Source organism: Pipistrellus hanaki (genome assembly GCF_964339955.1).
Source record: "Pipistrellus hanaki genome assembly, chromosome: 9".
Taxonomy (NCBI): domain Eukaryota; kingdom Metazoa; phylum Chordata; class Mammalia; order Chiroptera; family Vespertilionidae; genus Pipistrellus; species Pipistrellus hanaki.
Genome location: NC_140511.1, coordinates 65498575 through 65523092, shown reverse-complemented (window position 1 = coordinate 65523092; position 24518 = coordinate 65498575). Strand labels below are relative to the sequence as shown.

The following is a 24518-nucleotide window of genomic DNA, read 5'->3' as shown; positions in this document are numbered from 1 at the left end:
GTACATTAAGTTGGCTAAAGATTTGAACAGTGATTAAGAGGTTCTGATATGTGATATAGTCTGTGAAAAATAAAATGTTTGAGATTATTAAAGGAAATACTTAAGACATAGTAAAATTTTTTTTTGGTCTTAAAACTGTGTTCAATAAATAAGGCAAGTAAAATAACCAGCTTAAAATAGCATGTTTTAATGTATAATTTATTCTTATGTTTTTTTAAAGTATATTAAATTAAGTATGCTTTTACATTATACTAAGATCAAGGACCTAAATGAAAAACCTTGCATAACCTATAACTCTCCAGAAAGCAGATAGAACCTCCATATTTCTTACATAATGGAAAACTGAAAAAATAAATGAATACTCTGAAAACCTGAAGTTGTATAATGGTTTTCATAACTGGATTAATAACTAATCAATAATAGTACAAACACCATGTACAATTACCTTGAGCTATTAAAATAGATTTTAGCATTGCTTAATATCCAACCATAAAGCAATGACAACTATTGAATTGTGTTTAGAATACAGTTTCAGTTTATTTCACAGATACCCAGAGAATCATTTTAACTCATTGAAAGTGGAATACTAATGTAAATATTATTTTGTTCTTTGTTTTATTTCATTGAACATAAATTATTGTTAATAACCTAGGGCATTTCAGTTTTCTTAACAAATTTTGTTAATAACCGTGGGCATTTTATTTTGTTAATTAATTAGTATATTCCAGTGGTCAGCAAACTGCGGCTCTTGAGCCACATGTGGATCTTTGGCCCCTGAAGCTTTTAGCAAAGGCCAGCTTAGGAGTACCCTAATTAAGTTAATAACAATGTACCTACATATATAATTTAAGTTTAAAAAATTTGGCTCTCAAAAGAAATTTCCATTGTTGTACTATTGATATTTGACTCTGTTGACTAATGAGTTTGCCGATCATTGGTATAGTCTATGAAAATGTAAGGTGAGATAAATTTTTATTTTCTAGTAGCCATTAGAGTAGGTCAAAATCCTTTACCACCCACTGCTTTCATGCAGTTTCTGTATAATTGTCAAGAGCTTTATCCGTTCTCCAGAGTGAGGGCAAGAAGGGAAAGGTGTGAATAATAATAAGTGCAATATAAATCTAGAACTGCTGCCCTGTCCAAGTGGCTCAGTTGGTTGGAGTGTCCTCCCATGTACCAGATGGTGACAGGTTCAATTCTTGGTCAGGGTACACACCTAGACTGAGGATTCCACGCCTAGTCAGGGCACATATGGGAGGCAACCGATTGATGTATCGCTTTCACATGGGTCTCTCTCTCTCTTTCTTCCTTCACCCCCCTCTAAAATCAATTAAAATAATTAAAATAATCTAAAACCTAGAACTGCCAATTCTTGATACAGAATGAACAGAATTAATGGATTCTGAAAGTTTTTTACATAAAATAATCCCTTATCTGATACATACTCACCTTAGGCCAAAGGAAGAAGTACAGGTGAATTTTGAGAAGATGAACATACTAGAATAAAATAAAACAAAGTTCTTTTTCTTCTTCAATGATAAAAGCTCCTTTTATTTATTTTTATTTTTTGTTAATAAAATTGTTAATAATTAAAAATATATATTTTTATATTTTGAGGATATTTCCCATTGATTTGTAGAGAGAGTGGAAGGGAGGAGGAGAGACAAAGAGAAACAACTATGAGAGAGAGACACATCAGTTGATTGCCTCCCACACTCACACCAGAGATCATGGCGAGGGCTGGAGCCTGCAGCCAAAGTATGTGCCCTTGACCCATGTATGTGACCTTTCAGTCCAGGGGCTGATACTCTATCCACTGAGCCAAACCATTTAGTGCCAAAGGCTCTGTTTTATATCAGTCTTCCAGGGGACACAGATGCATTCCTTTAATCATTTTTTTAAAAATTTATTGGGTTGACATTGGTTAATAAAATATAGGTCTCAGGTATGCAGTTCTATAATACATCTGCTATATATTGTATTGTGTGTTTACCACCCCAAGTCAAGTCTCCTTCCATCCCATTTATCCTTCTTTTATCCTCTCCTACACCCTTCACCCCAATCCTCTGGTAATCACCATATTGTAGTTCCTGTCCATGAGTCTTTCCTTCTTTTCTTTGCTTAATTGCTCATCCTCCTCATCCACCCCCAACTTCATCCCCCTTGACAGCTGTTTGTTTTGTGTTTATGAGTCTGTTTCCACTTAGTTGGTTTACTATATTCCACATATAAGTGAAATTATGTGATATTTGCCTTTCTCTGATTGGCTTTTTCACTTAGCACAATAATCTCCAGGTCCATCTATGCTGTTTAAAAAGGCAACATTATCTTCTTTCCTGTGTGTGTTTGTGTGTGTGTGTGAGGGTGTATGTGTGTGTGTGTGTGTGTGTGTGTGTGTGTGTGTTTGTGGCTGAGTAGTATTACGTTGTGTAAATGCACCACAGCTTTTTTATCTACTCACCTACTGATGGAAACTTGGGCTGCTTCCAAATTTGGCTATTTGTAAACATTGTTGCAATGAAAGTTTTTGAATAGCATGCTGAAAACGAGCATTGTAAATTGCAAAGTAGAAATTATGGTGAACAAGTCAGGTTAGGGCAAAATTTTTAAATTTATATTATTAATTTATTTACTACTTATTACTTCTAAGTGTTATGATGTAAAATTTATAGTATGATGCCAGGACATAGGAAGAAGATAACCCCCCCAACACACACACACTAAACACCTAACTTAAACTACTAAAACTCACTCGTGATTGAGCAAGTTTATTAAACTCATTGTTTTTGGGGAAAAAATGGAGCTTTATGGAGAATAAATTTAATCGGCATGGAGAGAGATGAGACTATGCACATATTTCTCTGGGAGATACCTCATGAATTGAGAGAGCGGTATAAAAAGACCCTTGTTGCAAAAACAGTAGAGTAAACCTATTAATATTCTTCCTAAATAAGAAGTGATTAAGATTGGTAATCACTGTAACTTACACTTAATTTAGACACAAAGATAGATAAAGAAATAGGCAGAATTGTACTGGTGAGTCTATAGGACACTGTCAAATAACTTGAGCTCTCAACATCTCTAAATAAGAATTTTGGGTGAACACGCTTTCATCTAGAACATAACTTAGTGCCAACTGCTTTCCTCAGGGCACCTTTCACATCCTTATTCCTTAAGCTGTAGATCAGTGGGTTTAACATGGGGATGACAACTGTGTAAAAAACAGAAGCTACCTTGTCCGTGTCAGTAGAGGAACTGGAATTGGGTCTGAAATACATGAAAAAGAGTGTACCAAAAAATATCCCCACAGTGGTTAAATGAGAGGCACAGGTAGAGAAGGCTTTGCGTTTGCCCTCTGCTGAGTTCATTCTAAGGATGGTAGTTATGATGTAGCTGTAGGAGAGGAGGACAGTGATGATGCTGGACCCCACAACACAGCCACAGGAAATGGTTGTCGCTATTTCAATGATGTTTCTCTTCAAGGAGGAGAGAGCTAATAAGGGTGGGATGTCACAGAAAAAGTGATTGATGATGTTGGAATTGCACAGTGATAATGGAAAAGTGCAAGAGGTGAAGATTGTTACATCCATCAAACCTGCAATGTAGGCAATAGCCACAAGCTGGTAGCACACTCTTCTGGACATGACACTTGTATAAAGAAGTGGATTACAAATGGCTACATAACGGTCATATGCCATGACAGACAGCATGACACACTCCACAGCTGCAAAGAACCCAAAAAGAAACATCTGAAGAAAGCATGCGTTGTATGGAATCCTTTTCTGCTCAGATAAGAAATCAACCAGCATCTTGGGAGTGACAGTGGAGGAGTAGCAGACGTCACAGAAAGACAGGTTGCTCAGGAAATAATACATGGGCGTGTGGAGCCTGGGGTCCATGTGGATCAGCAGGATCATCCCTAGATTGGCGCTCACGGTGATGCCATAAACCAGCAGGAAGAACACAAAGAGCCCCTGCTGCACAGCCTGTCTGCCAGAAAGTCCTAAGAGTATGAAGTCAGTAAACACAGTGCAGTTCTCAGCAGCCATCACTCAGGTCTGGAAACCCCTTCGTGTTAAAGAAGGAAGTGGAAGTGAGGTTGACATCATATTACCATTTTTTCCCCAGTTACTAGAAGAGGTAAACATTTCTAAGTATGCTTTAGTTAAAATGACTCTCCTTGAAATATACCCAATTTATTACAAATTTTTGAAGTAATTATGCTAATAATATTGCCTACATTTGTATTGCACTGGATAGAGTTTGCAGTGCACTTTCATCCAAAATCAATCGTGCTATTTTCACAACAACCTATTTAGTATGTATGATAATTTTTACTATTTCTATCTTATATTAAGAAATTGATGTCCTCAGTGTTCTGTATAGGCAATAGCTCTTAACATTATTTGGTTCAGATAACCCACAAATTCTGACAAGATTGTTTTTCTTTTTAGTGTGTAGAACTATTCTATGCTGTCATGGAGAAGTATAGTTAGTAAGAGGTTCAGGAAATGAATATATTTCTTTGTTATTTCTTCGTTAATCCAATTGTGAAGCAAGCAGACTGATTGTAGGTTCCTAGATATAACATTCCTCCAATACCCCATCAGCCCCTCGGATCCTATTCAGCCTTAACAAACAATGGATAGAAATGGTCTTTGATCCAGGACTCAGTGGAGCAGTGAGGGTGGTGGTTGCTGGAGTAGTTTTGTAAGGTCCCTGACAACGTTATGCTAGGGTTCAGTGTCAGAAATATACCAGTGCTATCCATGCCTCTTCTCACAGTAGCTGTTGCTCAGGGAAAATGATGGGAAGCTTTTGGGATACTATTAGCACAGGTGACCTAGAAGAAAGAAAGAGATTATGGACTACTGTGTGAACCCTTCAACTCTAATTTACTGGAATCCACATAATCTATTATCCACTAACAGTCCAGATCTCTAAGACATTTAAAAATACTCACTGTTACACAATCCCATTATTTTAGAAAGATTCATATCTAAGCTATATACTTAAACCAATTCCCTAGAAATTATAATTTGATTTTATTATTTTCATTGGCTCTTATTTCATGGGAAGATATCCAAATTGTAGTTTTGGTGATTTTTGGGAGGCCAATGGAATTCTACATCCCACTGCCATATTTTACCCAATCAGTTATGTTATATATAATATGTGTGACCTTCTTAGTTCTGTGGGAATATAAAGTGGAGTTGAGGATATATAAATGTGAGAAAAAGAATATATGCATAAGGATCTAATGATCAATGTGCAGGATTCCAAACCCTTGGTCTTAAGTTCTCTAGATAACGTCATCAAAAAATATCTTACATGTAAAATTTAATCTATTTCAGAAAATGTATAAAAATAGAAGTTAGAATTTTAAAATAATTAAAAATGAGCTACCACCTCCCCAATCCATGCTAACATTTCATGTGATTATATCCATGTACATGTGTTTAAATTCAATAAATAAAATATATTTGTATATACATGGTTTTCCTCATATCACTGGTGTCCTAAGCCTAAGGACAACTGCCTAGTTATAAAGTCTGTCTTCCAGAAAACGGTTGTCTGATCCTGAGAGATGGCCATTGTCATATAAGTGCATGACAGTGTTACCAAGGGAACCAGGTTTAGTTAAAGCTCCCTGTTGCAGGAACAGGAAAAGAAGGCTCAGTAGGTGGCCAAAAATCCCTCTGTACTATGAGCAAAGTAGTGTTTAACAACATAAAAATAATGATTTAATTAAACATTTTGTGAATCTAATATGCTTTACTAATTTCAAAAGCATATCTTGAAACTATATTGTTTAAAACAAACTGCTAAAGATTTAAAAATGGATTCCTGCAGTTGTCTACAATCTGATAGTAGATAATTCTTGCTCTTATACAACCACTTAAATTTAATATATATATGTATATATATATATATATATTTTTTGAAATACTATCCCTATTTTTTTGTACTCTCTACACTATTATTTACTATTGGATTTTTTGCATTACCTTTGTGTTAATAAATTGATAGGCAAGTAGTATTTATGGTGCATATACTGGCTACATATTTTCTCTGCATTAAACATGCTTTTATATGACTCATTTTGAATTCGTTCAACTAATTTCTTAAAATAAGCATTGTCAGGGCAAAACATATTCAAAATTTATATTTTGATTAAAAACTAGCTTTCCCCCTAATTGTAGATATTCCTCATCAATCTGTCTCCCAGTGTTCAGTTATGAGAGTTAAAACTATACAACACTGTTAAAAACTGAAAAACATTAGATGTCAGTGTTTTAATTCTGTTACAGTGTGATATTGCAGATAAATGATTTTGTCACTGTTTAGCACAATCATCATAAATGCTGAATCCTTGATTATCACTTGTATTATTTCATTTCCTTTTTTTCAGTTTCCTTCGATTATAGTCTCTCTGTTACTGGTTTCTAAGAGCTTGTTTAAGACTGAAGATGTTTACCATTTCTCATGCTTTGCAGATGGAATACCCCATTTTTATTATTATTTTACTGTAGTGATTCTGGTTGAATGAAAGTTGTACATTAAATATAATTACGTTCCAGTTTTGTTTTGTTTTTAAAGCAAATGGTTTTTCAGAATGAACACATCTCAAAACTAAACTCTGAATTAAAAAAGAACATAAGAGACCATCTAATGCTTTAACATTAATAGATGTCCAATGTGTTAAATTTTCAGAAAAAAAGAAAAAAAGAAAAAAACTCTAGCTTTATCACTGACAATGGTACTACATATGTTAGTAAATGATAAAATAATTATCTTTCTTTACTTTTATTATTTTACTAGAGGTCCAGTGCATGAAATTTGTGCAAGGGTGTGTGTGTCCCCCAACCAATCCTGCACCTTTACCAATCTGGGCCCCCTCAAGGGATGCCTGACTGCCCGTTTAGTGAGATCAGGCCTGAACAGGCAGTTGGACAACTCTCTCATAATCCAGGACTGCTGGCTTCTACCTGTTTGCCTGCCTGCTTTCCTGATTGCCTCTAACCGCTTCTGCCTGCCAGCCTGATAACCCCCTAACTACTCCCCTGCCACCTGATTGATGCCTAACTGTTCCCCTGCCAGCCTGTTTGCCCCTACCTGCCCTCCCTTGCAGGCCTGAACCCCCCCCCCCAACTGTCCTTCCCTGCAGACCTGGGTCCCCCCTAACTGTCCTTTCCTGCAGGCCCAGTCGCCCCCAACTTCCCTCATCTGCCAGCCTGGTCACTCCCCCTGCAGGCTTGATCACCCCCAACTGCCCTCCTTTGAAGGCCTGGTTCTTTGTCCATATAGAGGCAGCCATCTTGTGTGTTGAAGTAATGGTCAATTTGCATATTACTCTTATATTAGATAGGATGCTTATTGTTGACACTATTACAGATGTCTCCACCCTAAATGAAACTTTGCTCCACCTAAATGAAACTTTTTATGCTACTGTTTTCATGTGTGGCATCATACTGTTTACTGAAACCTGAAAAATCTTTTGCAGAAGGATTCTATCACTCACCTTCCCTGGTTTGTAAAAGCACTTAGAAGCCATTTGTAGGACTGACCTTTGCCAAAAGGACAAATTACCTTTTAAACCAAAGAGATGTGATAAGAAGAAGTATAAACAAAATAAAATGTGGAAATTGACATATCTTCTTATTTTAAGCTGTCTGTTCCATTTAAATAAAAATAAGTACAGACAAAAATAAAATAAATAAGTATTCTTGAAATATATAAGATTCTGTCTTATTTCTATGAAAATCAGTATATTCATCTGTATCTATTGATAAATGAGAATTTGAATGTGGACAGTGAGTGGTCTAATTTTATTTTATTTTTCTAGACAAAAACTATGGCATGGATACTTTTAATGTGTTATCTCTGTTATTATTTGAAAAACACAAGAGCAAACGTACAGTGATATCTCTTGTACAGCGACAAAAGGTAATGGTTTACTTATAAACTTTTATTAAAATATAAATAAAATATTTAATTTTATTATACTAGAGACAAATGAGATCATACAAATTCACCCAGGTTTTAACAAAGAAATATCATTGGCCATTAGAAGGAAGAATTTCTTTAAAAGAGTATGCAGATATAAAATAATTCATTAGCCAAATTCCCAAATAGGATTCTTCATTTCCTGAAAACTAAGGATTTTCCTTGTCCTACACTCTTTACATTAAGCCATTTAGAAACCTACCTGAAATGAGCAGGTCTTTCTGTCCTTATCTCTGGTACACCAACAATAGGCAGATGGCATTTTATTCCTACCTAGTGACTGTTGGGACAAATCTCTGAAGACTCTGCCTTCACTCTTTTGTGCTGTGAGAACATGATTAATTAGATTCCGCTTCTGTGTTTTCCCCTGTGAATGCTGCAACAATTTTACCAAAGACTCAACTTTAATTCTTCACTTCCCTTGACTAAATTGGTCAGTGTCAGACATTTACCAGACTTTATTTCCATGCTGTGCTTCTTGGCCTCCATGGTCTACATTCTCCTCCAGGGAAAGCAGATGTCTTATGAAATTAGGTTTTCATCTTCTTTTCATTGTTTAGCTTGTTTCTTCCACCTCTGAAACATCTCCTTCACTTCTCACTTAAAAATATGGTCATCTCACATATTGTCATTTTCATTAGTCATCATTGGATTCTTTCCCACAAGTACACATCAGCTGCCCTCATTGCAAAGTTTTTTTTTTTTTTAATAAATAAAATAAAAAGCGTTTTTTTAGGGGATGAATATACCACTGGCCTAATAAGAAATTGTCATAACACAAATGAACAGGAGAAAGACAAATTGAATTTTGCATGTAGAGGAGACCCATACCAATTGTGAGACTCAAAGAGGTAACCAAAGGATGCAGTTTATGTGCCTTTTAGACAAGAAAACAACAATGTGTGAAAAACTGAGGTATTGACAAGACAAAGAGGTTTAAGGTTGGGATAGAGAAGGAGTAGAAAGTTTTGTTTATACAACATTCTTAGCTCTAAATTCCCTATCTCTAGTGTTAAGAAAGCAAATATAAATTGTTGCAAATTGAACACCAATGTGAATACTACTTTGTTTTTTTAAAATTTTAAATACATACTTTTATTAATAATTATTCCCTTACAACTTAAACTTTATAAATTAAGCATTTTAGTTTTATTTCTATGATTTTAACTAATACAATGCTATGGACACTTCAAGGGAGATGGAGTCCTTTCCTCCAATGACATTAGAGAATACCCTGCTCCATAATCCCCAACCTTCGTTTATGCAGCTTCTGTAGTGTTGTCAGTAGGACCATATCTGTTCACCAAAATTAGGGGAAAAAGAGAAATCCACAGGCTGATGGGAAGACTCGGAAGTGCAATGCAAATCTAGAGCTGCTGATCCTGGGGATGTCTGTTGATATAATTGGGACATTGTGAGGAGAAACAGAGGATCTGAGAAGTTCTCGACATGAAATGACCCCTGCCCCTGATACTCAGCTGAGGCCAAACGAAGCAGTAGAGATGAATCTCTATAAGATGACATACTAGTATAAAATAAAACAAATTGAAATTTTTAAAAATATTACAAAAGCTCCAAAATAAAATAAAATGGAATTTTTTGGGGGGGATGGATATATTAAGGCTCAAATGCATCAATTTTGTAGGAGACAATCATTCATTTATTTAATAAATGTTTTAAAATGTCATGCTGGAGCTGAACATTATAAATAGCAAAGTAAAAATATTATGAACAAGGCAGAAAAGGGTCTTGCATTTATAGACTCTGAGTTTGAGCAGCAGCTTTTTAAAATTTTCTTATTCGTTTTTTACTACTTATATATTTCTGTGATGATGGAATATTTATTGGCTAATTCTGGTACATGGGAAGGATACAAACATACCTCATATAATCCACTAATACTATATTCTACCTGAGCAAATTTATTAAAATCATTAACAAAATTGAATCATAATAAGAATAATTTGAATTAACATGTGTAGAGAGGTTATGACATTTCACTGGGGTATATCCATGAACATAGAAAAGGTGTATGAAAAGAACTTTTTGCAAATGAATTTATTAATACTTTCTCTAGTTTGGAAAGCAGATTAAGGTCAATAATGACTACTCTGTACATTTGGTTTAGGCATAATAATATTAATGAGTACTCTGAAAACCTGAAATTGTATATTATTTTCTATAACTGGATTAATAGCTAATCAATAATAGTATAAACCTCATGTACAATTACCTTAAATTATTAGAATAGATTTTAGCATTGCTTAACATCCAACCACGAAGTAATGACTACTATCAAAACTGTGTTCAGAACACAGTTTTGAATTATTTCACAGATACATGGAGAACCAATTTAAGACATTACAAATAGAATAGCAATGTAAATACTATTTGTTCTTCGTTTTATTTCATTGAACATAAATTTTTGTTAATAACACTGGGTATATCCTTTTTTTTAAAATGTATTTTATTGATTTTTTACAGAGAGGAAGAGAGAGGGATAGAGAGTTAGAAACATTGATCAGCTGCCTCTTGCATACCCCCTACTGGGGATGTGCCCATAGCCAAGGTACATGCCCTTGACTGGAATCGAACCTGGGATCTTTCAGTCCGCAGGCCGACGCTCTATCCACTGAGCCAAACTGGTTTCGGCTGGGTATTTCGTTTTTAAAAAATTAATTAGTATAATGCCATGAACATGTAAAGGAAGATAAGGTTCTCTTTCCCAGTAGCCATTAGAGAAGGTCAAGGTCCCATATCCCCAACTTCATTCATGCAGTTTCTGTGTAGTTGTTAAGAACATCTATCTGTTCTCCAAAGTGCGGGCAAGCAGGAAAAGCCACAGTCTGTTGTCAAGACTATGAAGTGCTGGGGGCAATGGTAAGATATGTACACATATAATACCTTAATTAAAAAAAAATGAAAAAAAAAGAGTAAAAAAAAAACACACAAAAAACCCCCCCAAAAACTATGAAGTGCAATATAAATCTAAAGTTGCTTCCTTACTGGTGTGGCTCAGTTGGTTGGAACATAGTCCTGTGCATCAGAAGGTTGCAGGTTTAATTTTCCATCAGGGCACACACCTAGGTTGTGTCAGAGTGCCTATGGGAGACAACTAATGGATATAACCTTCTCACATTGATGTTCCTTTCCTCCCCTCTTTAAAATTAAAATTTTAAAAAAGTTTAATCTAGAATTGCTGATCCTGCTGATCCCTGTGACAGAATGTTTAGAAATGAAGGATTCCAGAAGTTCTCTACATCAAATGATCCCTGTGTCTGATACACAGCTTGGGCCAAAAGAAAAAGTGCAGGTGGGTTTTGTATAAGATGAACATACAAGAATTAATTTAAGCAAAGAAAGGTTTTTTTTGCCTTCTTCATTGATAAAGGCTCATTTTAATATCAGTCGTGCAGGGGAATACACATTCATTCAATCAATAATTTTAAATTGAATTTATTAGGTTGCATTGGTTAATAAAATACAGGTTTCAGGTATACAATTCTATAAAACATCATCTGTACATTGTATTGTGTGCTTACCACCCTAAGTCAAGTCTCTTTCCATCAACATTTATCTCCCCTTTACCTTCTCCTCCCGCCCTCCACCCCTCTTCCCTCTGGCAATCACAGCACTGTTGTCTGTGTCCAGGAGTCTTTTTTCTTTTCTTTTGCTCAATCCCTCACTCTTCTGATCTAGCCCCCAACTTTCTCCCCTCTGACAGCTGTCAGTCTACTCTGAATTCATGAGTCTGTCTATGTTTATTTTGTTCACTAGATTCCATATATAAGTGAAATTATATGGTACTTGCCTTTCTTTGATTGGTTTATTTCATTTATTATAATAATCTTCAGATTCATCTATGCTGTTGCAAAAGGTAAAATTGCTTTTTTGGTGTGTGTGGCTGAGTAGTATTACGTTGTATAAATGTACCACCACTTTTTTTATCCACTCATCTACTGATGGGCATTTGGGCTCCTTCCAAGTCTTGGCTATTGTAAATAATGTTGCAATGAATGTTTTTGAATGGCATCCTGAAAATGAGCATTGTAAATAGAAAAGTAGACATAATGGTGAACAAGACATGCAAAGGCTTTGTATTTATGGAACTTAGAGTTAGGCAGGATGATTTAAATTTATTCTTAGTATTTTATAGTTTTGTTTTGCAAAGAGGGTCTTTTTATACCATTCAATATAATAATTGGCTATTGTAAATAATGCTGCAATGAATGTTTTTGAATGGCATCCTGAAAATGAGCATTGTAAATAGAAAAGTAGAAATAATGGTGAACAAGACATGCAAAGGCTTTGTATTTATGGAACTTAGAGTTAGGCAGGATGATTTAAATTTATTCTTAGTATTTTATTATATTGTTTTGCAAAGAGGGTCTTTTTATACCATTCTCTCTATTCATGGGAATGTCCCAACAATATAATAAAATACTTAGTATTCTTAGTATTTACTACTTATTACTTCTAGGTGTTATGATATAAAACTTACAGTATGATGCTAGTACATAGAAAGAAGCCAAAAATGAGCTAAATTAAACTGCCAAAACTCCCTCTGGTTTAGCAAGTTTATTAAACTCATTGTTGTGTGTTTTTTTTTTTAATGTAACTTTAAGGAGGATAAATTTAATTGAGATGGGGAGAGATATGATTGTGCCTATATCTCTTTGGGACATTCCCATGAATAGAGAGAATGGTATAAAAAGACCCTCTTTGCAAAACAATATAATAAAACTATTGATACTCTTCTTTAGTTTGAAAAGATTAAGTGTTATATGGCATTATCTCACTCATTTATGGAATATAATGAACAAAATAGACTGATGAACATAAACAGATCCAGAGACAGAGAAGCATCGATCTGACTGTCAAACCTCAGAGGGAAGGTAGGAGAGGGTGGGGGTAAGGAGGAGAGATCAACCAAAGGACTTGTATGCATGCATATAGGCCTAACCAATGGACACAGACAACAGGGGGGGTTGAGTGGGGGATCAGTGGGGGTAGGGTAGGGTGCAATGGGGGATAAGGACACATAAGTAATAACTTAATCAGTAAAGAAAAAAATTTAAAGAGTGTTTCCTACACTTAATTTATACACAAAGATAGATAAAGAAATATCCAGAATTGTACTGGTAAAACTATAGCACATTATCAAAGTACCCGAACTTGAGCTCTCAACATCTCTAAATAAAAACTCTTTGAGTTAACATGTTTTCACCCAGAACACAATTTAGTGCCTAGTGCTTTTCTCAGGGCACCTTTCACATCCTTATTCCTTAAGCTGTAGATCAGTGGGTTTAACATAGGGATGACAACTGTGTAAAAAACAGAAGCCACTTTGTCCGTATCCATGGTGTAACTGGAGTTGGGTCTGAAATACATGAAAAAGAGTGTGCCAAAAAATATCGCCACAGCAGTAAGGTGGGAGGCACAGGTAGAGAAGGCTTTGCGTCTGCCCTCTGCTGAGTTCATTCTAAGGATGGTAGTTATGATGTAGCTGTAGGAGAGGAGGACAGTGACGATGCTGGACCCCACAACACAGCTACAGGAGATGGTCAACACTATTTCAGTGATGGTTGTATCTGAGGAGGAGAGGGTGAGTAAGGGTGGGATGTCACAGAAGAAGTGATTGATGACATTGGAATTGCAGAATGATAATGGAAAAGTGAAAGAGGTGAAGATTGTCATATCTATCAAACCTGCAGTGTAGGCAATGGCCACGAGCCGGAAGCACACTCTTCTGGGCATGGTAGTTGTATAAAGAAGTGGATTACAAATGGCTACATAACGGTCATATGCCATGACAGACAGCATGACACACTCCACAGCTGCAAAGAACCCAAAAAGAAACATCTGAAGAAAGCATGCGTTGTATGGAATCGTCTTTTGCTCAGATAAGAAATCAAGCAGCATCTTGGGAGCGACAGTGGAGGAGTAGCAGACGTCACAGAAAGACAGGTTGCTCAGGAAATAATACATGGGCGTGTGGAGCCTGGGGTCCATGTGGATCAGCAGGATCATCCCTAGATTGGCGATCACGGTGATGCCGTAAACCAGCAGGAAGAGCGCAAAGAGTCCCTGCTGCACAGCCTGTCTGCCAGAAAGTCCTAAGAGTATGAAGTCAGTAAACACAGTGCAGTTCTCAGCAGCCATCACTCAGGTCTGGAAACTCCTGGTTGTGGAGGAACGAAATGGATGTGGAGCGTTAACATCATCTACCTTCATGGTTAAGTGGCTGATTCTTTCTATTGTTTAGTAATTAGAAAAAGAAGTAAACACTGCTAGGACTTCATGAGGAAACCTGACTCTTTGGAAGTATATGCAATCTGACACAAATCAGTAAATGGTAATGATAAAATCTCTTACATTTCTGTAGCACTTCAAAGCGAGTTCATGGCACGCTTTTATGTTTAATCATGCTATTTCCTTAGGAACCTAAATTGTATTATGGTAATTTTTGTTAATCTTGTGTTACAGATCAGGACATTGATGTTTTCATAGTAGAGACAATAGTTTGTAAATTAATTGGTTTAGTTATCCACGACTTCTGACAAGATTGTTGCTGTTTTTCAGTATAATTATTATATCCTTTAATAGAGAAACATAGTTAAGTGAGAGGTAAAAATAATGAATATATTACTTTATTTCCCCCTCATCATTTACTTGTGGGGTAGGCAGAGATATGGTGGACTTCTGGATATAACACTGACCCATGTCCTTTCCGGTCTCAATGAACAGGGATAGAGATGGTCTGTGATTTAGGACCCAGTGGAGCAGGGAGGGTGGCGGTTGCTGGAGAAGATGCTGGCAGGGTCTCCATGAGCTATCTTTAGAGTGCTATGTGCCAGAGCTAACCTTGCTTGCTTGGCAGCTTCTTTTCAGCAGAGATTATAATGAATATGTGGGACCTGATCATAGGCATGCTGGTAGCAAGGGTGACAGAGACACAAGGAAGGCCTGATGGATTTCTATGTGAATTACTTTATTCTAATCAACTCAAGTCCACATGATTTATCCACCAACAGAACAGATGTGTCAGATACATGATAAAAGTTCTCATATGTCCATAGTCTGATAACCTCAGAGAAAAGCCATGTCTAAACTGTGCTACCATTTTCTAAGAATTGAAGTATTTTTTATTTTTATTTTTTGGATCCCTAATTTTCTTGAATATCTTTGAAATATGCCTCTCTTTGCTTTAAAAGAATTGATCATGGGGAGGCCAGTTGAATTCTACATCCTACAGTTATATTTTATCCAACCAACTATGTTATATATAATGTCACACATGACCACTCCTGTTCTGTGAGAATACAATGAAAGTGAATCTGAATAATGATCTAGTGATCAGGTGCAGTTCTTCAAACCCTTGGTTTAAACTCCTTTTCAATATCTGCCCCTGTAGACACATCTTTTTAAAAATATGCTTTCCTGCCCTAACTGGTATGGCTCAGTGGATAAAGTATTGGCCTGAGGACTCAAGGGTCCCAGGTTTGATTCCAGTCAAAGGCATGTACCTTGGTTGCAAGCACATACCCAGTAGGGAGTGTGCAGGAGGCAGCTGTCCTATGTTTCTCATCAATGTTTGTAACTCTCTATCCCTCTCCTTTCCTCTCTGTAAAAAAATAAATAAAAAATATATTTTTTAAAAATATGCTTTCCTTTAAAAAAACATTTAAAAATTATAAAAATTACAGGTAAGAGATTAAAACTAAAAAATTTTTACCACCTCCATAATCCATACTTCCATTTCATTGTATTTCCTGCTGTTTGTGAATATGCCTTTGAAATAGACTGATAAATCAATCAAAATAAAAGTAATCAAAATAAAAGTTTGTGTAATATTTCACACCCTCTAGGTTTTATGCCATGCTTTCAGTCAATAAAGATAAAAAACTGAAAGAAATATAAAATATAAATTAGAAAAACAACAACAATAAATGGCAGCACCTGTTTCAGAACACCAGCTTCTCTGTTCCATCTGGTCTGTGCGCAGGACGGCTCAGCACTGTCTCCTCAATGACCTTATATCACCATCTCTGTGTCTCGTCACTGGGCCTTGAACACGTCGTCGTCTCTCAGGAATGACAGCTGGCTATAATTATAGGTTTTATCATCAGTTGTTTTCTGCAGGCTGGGTGACTGAGAAAGAAATACAGCCCTTTAAAAAGTATGTTAGGTGGTTTAAATTTCCTTGGTTTTTAGATTCACTTGTTGATAGTAACGTATTTGTTGTTCAGAATTTTTATCTTTATTTACTTTCTCTTCTGAAAGAACCCCCTTCAAGCAATTCATATAATTCTGGTTTGGTGTTGATCGTGGTTTAAAAACCCACCTAAATAATTTCCACCAGGAAAACGCAAGAGAGGGCTGTATGTGTGGGATCCAAGACCTTAGCAGGCAGTCAATGCTTCTCTGGAGTATATTTGGAGGAGGCGGGGGTCATCCTTAGCCCGATTCCCTTCCACACTTACTTTGCCCTCAGGTACTCCCTCTCCAGGGATGGCAATTTCCTCATGCTACTCTTCCTTCAGGCAGGATCTGCTTTTCCTTTATAAACATGGAAGCCCTCTGGACCTAATGCCCAGTCCCCATTAAATTTGGAGTATGGGTAGCAATACATTCCTGAAAATTGGATAATTTCTATTCCTTCCCAATGGGTTTGTGTTCTAATAGAAAGACTTTCTTTAACTATGGGTGAGGGTGAAGAGTTAAGGTAGACTTTAAGGCATCAGAGACAAACAAGTGAGGAAACTATCCTGTAACTACATGGCTTTCCTGATATCACTGGTGCCCAGAAATATACTACTGTGTACTTATAATCTTCTCCTTCCAGATAATGGTTGCCTGCCCCTGAGACATGGACCATTATCATATATCGAATAAGTTCAGTGCATGACATGCTACCAAGGAAAACCAGGTTTTGTAAGGTTTCCTGTTGCAGACATAGGAAAAGCAGGGACTGTGGGTTGCTAACACATCTCATATATGAGCAAGGTAGTACTTTCTGGTAATAAAAGATGATCACTTAATGAAATATTCTATGGAAGTTGCATGCTTTATTAATTTTATAAGAATATTTTGAAAATGTGTGTATATGAAACTTTTAGAGGTTTAAAAGTTAATAATGAAATCCTGCAGTTATCTACAATATTACAGTAAATAGTCTTTGTTTTTAGAAAACCATTTAAAGTTATACACACACACACACAAACACACACACACACACACACACACACACACACACACACACACATATAGTAAATTTTTGAAAATTAAAATGTTCCCACATCCAAACCCTGAGCAAAAACCAGAAAACCATAAACCTTTCAGAGACTATCTGTGAGCCCTAGCACAAATCAATGCCAATATGACAGTTTTGTGTGTTTTATAAAATATACAGAATTAAAATCATTCTGTTTTTATCCTGTAATAGTAGCTGTATTCTTTTATTCAATATTAGGTTTATGAGATGCCTCCAGGCTATTGCACATGATGCTATTTTATTCTTTCTCTTTGCTGTGTCATATTCCAATGAACAATCATTCTGTACATTTTTTTGTCAAATCCTAAATAATGCTACATTGATCATTTTTGTATAAGCTTTGGTTGTACATATTTTCTCATTTCTATTGGAGACAGAACTGAAAATGGAATTTTAGGGACAGATAATTGTCATCTAATTTTCCAAAGTCGAACATCAATTCTGACTTCTGTCAGTGAGTGACAGCTGTAGTTATTTGACATTCAAACAGGAACTTGCTATTAGTATTGTGAATCTTTTTCACTTTAGCTTCTGTTTAGGTGACTCATGGTACACTAAGTACACATAGAAAATACTTAAGTGGTAAGTTGACAAATAGTTAAAAAAAATACCCTAGTGACCAGGACCCAGACCAAAAAACAGAACATTGTCAGAATCACTAAAGCCTTCTATTTTCTCCCTTCTTTTTAGTTCTCTTTAGTTCACATACTAGATTTAGGTCTGAAAATGGAAACTCAGATGCAGATAAACTCTGATTTTATATTCATTTTAATTGTCATATGGGAAAGTAATGTGCTAGCTAGATGATCACTGTTAGGGCCTGTCAGCCACCCTCCTGTCCCTAGCCCCGGCCAGCAGACCCTGATTGCCTGATTGGGGCTGGGACAGGGAACCAGGGGTGGGTGGTGGTGAATGTGGCTCTTTTCCTAGGGTGACTGGGGGTCAGCTCCCTCTTCAGAGCTGGTGGCCAACCTTCCAGGTCTCTCCCCTGTTCCTCCTCCCCACCAGCAGGCCCCGATACGCCTGTTGCCTGCCCACAACAGTGGTGGTTGGCACCTTTCCCTGGTTGGCAGGAACCAGGGGTGGGCAGCAGCGGTGGTGGACATGGGCAGTGAGGGAAGGAGGAGGGGGAGGCAGGAAAACTGATAGGTTTTGATTGCTGGCCTGGTCTAGGGACCCCACCCATACAAGAATTTTGTCCACTCTAGTATTATAGTAACTGTATATGATGCCAGGACGGTACTATACTTACCGGGGAACTTTGTAAATTATATAGATATCTAACCAATATGATGTTCACCTGTGCTGGGAACTAATTCCAATGTGTCATAATGACAAAAGTTTCATCAAAAGGTTGGTGAAGGTTGGGGGGTTCAACAAGGGCTGAGCCACATATAAATTTTACCTGTTGGAATGGCTGGAAAGGCACTTCCCCCAAACCTGAATAGAATTATTGCTTGCTGCCAGACAGCTCAGAGCATCTTAATTTGCATATTATAGCCTCCTGTTGGCCAAACACCTGAACAACTGTAGGCTATTCCTAAAACTGACAATGCTTCTGTAAACTCTACCCTTTGAAGTGTAGTATTATCTCCACCTTGCCTTAGGACAAATTGTGTTAATAAATAGCATGGGGTCCTTAGACAAAGAGTAGTCTTTAATATTTAGCTGAAGCTCCTCTGACACCCAATGCCTTTCAAAATTATCTTTCATCCTTGGACTCCTTCTTAATCTACACATCAGCTCCTTTTTCCAGATTGCAGAACCCTTTGTAATGCTGGGACAAGAACCCTGGCACACCTGAAACTAATATAAAATAACATTGAGTGTCAAAAAGAACATAGCTGCACAAATTCATTATGTTTAAAAAACTAGTGACATATATGCTTTTCTGCCACATTATTACCACTGAATGTAGTGAGTATTTAGATATGTTAGTTGCCTAGTTTAGTGACATAATAATTTTTGAAATTCTCCACTGAATTTTACTGAGTGAAACTTTATTTAGCAAAAAACATTTCTCCAAGAACATAGCTCTTATTTGCCCTTCTCTATAAAAAGAAATGTATTCATTCACATCTATTCAAGATATTAATATTTTTAATGTTTTTTTTCTTTTGCCAGTTATTTCTTCTCTCTTAAACATTATTTTTGTCTATAATAGGCAGGAAGAACAATGACAAATGCAAGAACTTCTCAATTTCCGTCTCAGCTCTTTCCACCTATAATAGCTTCAGGGTCTCACAATTTCTGCTTGGAAATTTTCTTGGAATTTTTTGTTGTTCTTACACTTTTATTTTATTATTAGATTTATATAGTTTCTAAGAGCTGTATTGTCTGAGATTCTTTGTGACTCATTAATTACTTGCTTTGCTTTTTAGAGTTATTATCAGGGATTTTCTTACATCTTCTGGCTGTTTTCTTCCAGAGAGAAAGTAACACTACTCTTGCCTACCTTCATGGAGCGAGTCAGGCCCATATAAATGTGAATAAAATTGACATTTAAAAGAAATGTGACAAAAGCTTGAAAAACATTGCAAGCCTCACCACATTCTTTTTTTTTTTAAGTGTTTTAAAAAACATTTTATTTTTGGTAATAATTACTTATTGAAAGTATTAGATATGTCCCCCTTTTTCCCCCATTGACCACCTCCAGCCCTCCCCCGTCAAACTTCACCACTTTATTTTTTAACTGTGAATGTCTCAGTTCTTGGTGGTGCATCTCAGGTCCAGGTACTGCAGAGATCTGTTGTCTGCCTATTTGAAGGATTCATTAGATAAGCATGAAAGTTTGAAAATAATATAAATAGAGAAATAGCACAAACAACTAACCATTAGGATTTTCCTTATTCACAATGAATATAAATTTATTGTTTGCTTTGTATGATTACACAAATATTTCAGGTTTATTGTAATAAGCTGCAAAATTTCAGTAAAACAAAAAGAAAAGTGATAGAATGATTTACTCTGAGGTTTCCATAGTTAACATTGACGATTATATTTTTATTGATCATTTCTGATGTGTGTGTATATGTGGCATACAAAGTACGTGTGTGACAGGAAACAGTTACTGTGTTTTTATAGGAAATACTTACTTTTATAAACATTTATTTCCTTTTCCCTAGCTTTCCTATTTCAACTATCATCTCTAAGAAAATATATTTAAAAATAATAATGTGAACATTCCCATGACTACTTCTGAGCTCTTCTTTTTATATGCAAACACTTAAATAACAATAGTTGTTTTATTGTATTGTATGGAAATATTTGATATATATTAGTACATAGTCTAACATTCACCAATATCTTTATATAAACATCATTAACATTCCTAATGAAAGGTGCTTATAGCTCTAAAAAATAATTTCTCCATAGAATCATTGCTTGGCCTAACTATATATAAAATTTTAATTAATGTTCTATTACCAATCCAGTTTTAAAAATGACTATGACAACTCTATGAAAATGAGTGATATGGTTTCCAATATATGATACAAGGAATACAATATTACACGTGAGTTTATTACATTGATCCCTGTCAGAAGTTCTTATTGAGAATGAACATTTCGCAATAAAATTACACAGCTCCCAAAACAGTGATTTGCTAATTGTACCAGTAGACACAAACATAAAAACTTTAAAACCAAAGACAGAAAAGTATCTCAACAGTATAAGTAACTTCCAATTTGGAAATAAATAAATTGAGTTTAAGAAAAATAGCTGTTTAAATTTAATAAAAAAAAATCTATGATATAAATTCCTGTAAATGGACCAATTTTTTAAATGTAGGGAATTATTTACCTAGCAGTTTTCTCAGTGCCGTTATGACATCCTTGTTCCTTAGGCTGTATATCATGGGGTTAAATAAGGGAGTCACAATCGTGTAGAAAAGAGACATCACTTTGTCAGTTCCTGCTGAGTCTTGGGTCCTGGGTCTTAAATATGTGATGATACCCGATCCAAAGAAAAGTGCCACCACTATAAGATGAGATGAGCACGTGGAGAAGGCTTTGCCCCGACTCGTGGCTGATGGCAATTTAAAAATCGTGGAGATGATTTTGCCATAGGAGAGCAGTATCAACAGAAATGGAACCATGACAAACAACACTACAATTAGGTAGACGGTCATTACACTTACAAAGGTGTTCCTGCAGGCCAGCTTGAGTATTGGGGGGATGTCACAGAAAAAGTGGTTGATGAGGTTAGAACCACAGAAAGGCAGAGAGAAAATCTGGACGGTCTGCCCTATTTGAACGGAAACTCCACTGATCCAGGAGCCCGCCACCAGCTGGACACAGAACTTGTGGTTCATGACTAGAGGGTAGTGCAGAGGGTTACAAATGGCCATGTAGCGGTCATAGGCCATCACAGCCAGAAGGAAACACTCGGTGGTTCCCAGAATAAGAACCCAGCACATTTGTGTAGCACAAGCAACTAAAGATATTGTTCTTCGTTGGGTCCAAAGATCTGTGAGCATTCTAGGGAGTGTAACTGATACATAGCAGATTTCTAAAAAGGAAAAATTGCCAAGGAAAAAATACATGGGGGTCTGGAGAGCAGGGTCCCGCTTTGTAATTACAACTATGGTGCTATTTCCCATCAAGATAATGATATAGATGATTAAGAATAACCCAAATAGAAACCACTGGAGATGAGGAACATCAGAAAAGCCCAAGAGAACAAATTCCGTTAATTTAGTTAGATTTTCTTCCGGTGTTTTTTCTTGGTGTTTCATCTGTGGGAAGAGGAAATTTACTGTGTGCTTTTATTTTTATCTCCATGGATCAGTGCCTGTTCTTTAAATTGTTTGTGGATGTGAGATTGGTTTTCATGATCACTGCGATTACTTCTAATGTAAGAATATCACTATTGATACATTTCCCTTTCTCTCAGTATAGATACTACAAGTTATCACAGTAAAATTCTTTGAAATTTCCTTTAAGATCATTATTTGTACTTTTTGAATAGACCTCCAAATAAGCCAAACTATGTCATGCTCTGCATAGAGACTGACAAAATTGGGAACTGTTGAAGATAGACCCATACCTTTGCCATAGGATCTAACTTTTAATGAATTACAGTTCTTGACAATCCAGCTCTATGTCAAAAATTGTCTTCTGCATACATTTTCCACTGTTTGTGGCAATCCTACTTTCCCTTATATCACCCAATTATCTTGAACATACATGTCTTTATTGTACAGTTCATATTATTAGGTAGTTTAAAAAAGAGGAGAGAATATTTTATTGTACATAGTGGTATAAAACAAAGTGTTTTTTAGTAGAATACCGAGTGGGGAAAATAAGAGAGTTTTATTCTAGAACAGTTGCCTGGGAACACAGATACAGATAGAAACAGCAAAGAGGGAAACCCTGGAAAAACAGGAGTGGCCTGGAATGTGCATGTGTGTGAGCAGGAGTAGAACGATGTTGCCTGTGACATTTACCCTGTGTGCCCCTCCACTATTTTTGTTGTTCCTTAAAACACAACACTTTAGGTAACCATCTCTCACTTTTTTTAAGAGATAAAGGTAATTGAAACTGACTAATGATGGCTACTTTGATCATGTGCACAAAGGTTTTATGATTGCAAGTCAGAGCCTTATTTTATTTTATTATTTTATTATATTTTAATCTGTGTGTGTGTGTGCTTAATTGGACTCCAGTTTGAATCCTAATTCCTAAATCTGTGTTAAATAAAGCCAGTGTTTAATACGGTTTGCTTTTTTATTTGTGATAATTAAAGAAGTCATATTGGTAAAATTGCTTATCAATTTTAATTATTATCCTATAATTATAACTATGAATATGATATTATGTTCTTAAATTTTTAGTCCCCAGTGTTATATAAACATGTACTAGCAAAAACATGTACTTAACGGAGTTATTGAGTTACTTGGAGAATCCTTTTCCATTCTTTTCTTACATCAGGACAAGAATAAAGGAAGGTGAGTGACATCCCTCGGGTACAAAATGTAAGAGGCACTCACTCATCTTCAGGGCTGGCTGATTCCATATTATACAATCCTGAACGTGTGTTCCTCCTTAGATATTGTATCCCAAGCATCTCCCAGCCCTGCCTTTCATTTCTCTGTCCTGGTGAACCATGTTCACCAAACATGGTGAAACTATAGTGTCATGGATAAACAATATATTCCTACCAAGATGGACAGGGTTTTAATTCTGGCTTCCCACCTGCTAGGTGTGTGGCCTTATGCAAGTTGCTTAATTTTCCTTGGCTAACTAATGTATCAATACAGAATTGTGAGTTAATGCATTTAAGATATCCATAGTAATTTGAAGAAGTTCTGCCATTTTTGAAAGCATTGCTAAATGCTAGCTATTATTATTGTTATTTCAAACTCATTTGAATTAAATTTTACTCTTTCTTCTAAGCAGCATGAAAAAATGCCCTCTAATTTACTTTTTCTTTGTAGCACATGTTAAAAATGAAAAAAGACTAAGATCTTAAAGCTATCCATCAGAGTGTTAAAACTGGATTAATTCTCTGCCAATATTTTTGCTTATGTTATTGTCTCTAATCGGTGGGCCTAATACCGTGATCACTCTCACTATCCAGCCCATAGTCTTGCAACTTGGCTACTTCCTTTTGATGATTTTTCTTTTACCATCACTAATGATCTGGGGGCAAGGGCTGTGACTATTTTCTACCTGGGAACAATAGAGGTCTTAGAAAATGCCTGGTTCCCAAACTGAGTAAAGCATCAAAAACTGTTTAAGTGAAATCATTATTCTTAAAAGGGAGAAAAGGATAAATATACAATGTTATGAAATTCCAATTTTTATGTGTTGCATTTATGAATGGCAGCATTTAATAAAATAATTTAACCCTTATTTGAATAAAGTGATTTTTGGTGCTAAAATATATATGCAGTTTCTAACTGTACAAACCCAGTTTTGGTGATGAAATCATAAATCTGTTTCATAAAATATGTCATATTTGTTTATATTTTTCTCGAGAGGGGAGCAAGGTTGAAAAAGCAGAGATCTACTTTTGTGGTTTAACAAAATTATCTATATTTCTCTCTTTTCTTGTAAATGTTTAAGTACTTATTATTCAAGGAAAATAAAACTCAATGTTTAATCATTTTCTTTTAAATGCCAGTCTCCATTCCTTGTGTAAATCCAAATAATTAAGAAAATGTCTAAAATATTATAATTTGCTAGCTATCAAGAGCTATCCAAGCTTCAAATATATTTATATATTTGATATAAAA

The 24518-nt window shown here is 35.9% G+C and overlaps 3 protein-coding genes across 3 annotated transcripts; all 3 read right to left on the bottom strand.

Annotated features, from left to right (window-relative positions):
• Window positions 1-3110: 3110 nt before the first annotated feature.
• On the bottom strand, window positions 3111-4049 carry LOC311627584 (olfactory receptor 5G9-like; the record flags this gene model as incomplete). The annotated part of the gene is made up of 1 exon (XM_084894089.1): window positions 3111-4049. One exon carries the CDS (start codon window positions 4047-4049, stop codon window positions 3111-3113), a length of 939 nt encoding a protein of 312 aa, XP_084750215.1.
• Window positions 4050-13230: 9181 nt separating this feature from the next.
• On the bottom strand, window positions 13231-14169 carry LOC311628052 (olfactory receptor 5W2-like; the record flags this gene model as incomplete). The annotated part of the gene is made up of 1 exon (XM_084894929.1): window positions 13231-14169. One exon carries the CDS (start codon window positions 14167-14169, stop codon window positions 13231-13233), a length of 939 nt encoding a protein of 312 aa, XP_084751055.1.
• Window positions 14170-21074: 6905 nt separating this feature from the next.
• Window positions 21075-22028, bottom strand: LOC311628103 (olfactory receptor 10AG1-like; the record flags this gene model as incomplete). The annotated part of the gene is made up of 1 exon (XM_084894989.1): window positions 21075-22028. The coding sequence occupies exon 1, from the start codon at window positions 22014-22016 to the stop codon at window positions 21075-21077; it is 942 nt and encodes a 313-aa protein (XP_084751115.1). The 5' UTR covers window positions 22017-22028.
• Between the last annotated feature and the right edge of the window lie 2490 nt (window positions 22029-24518).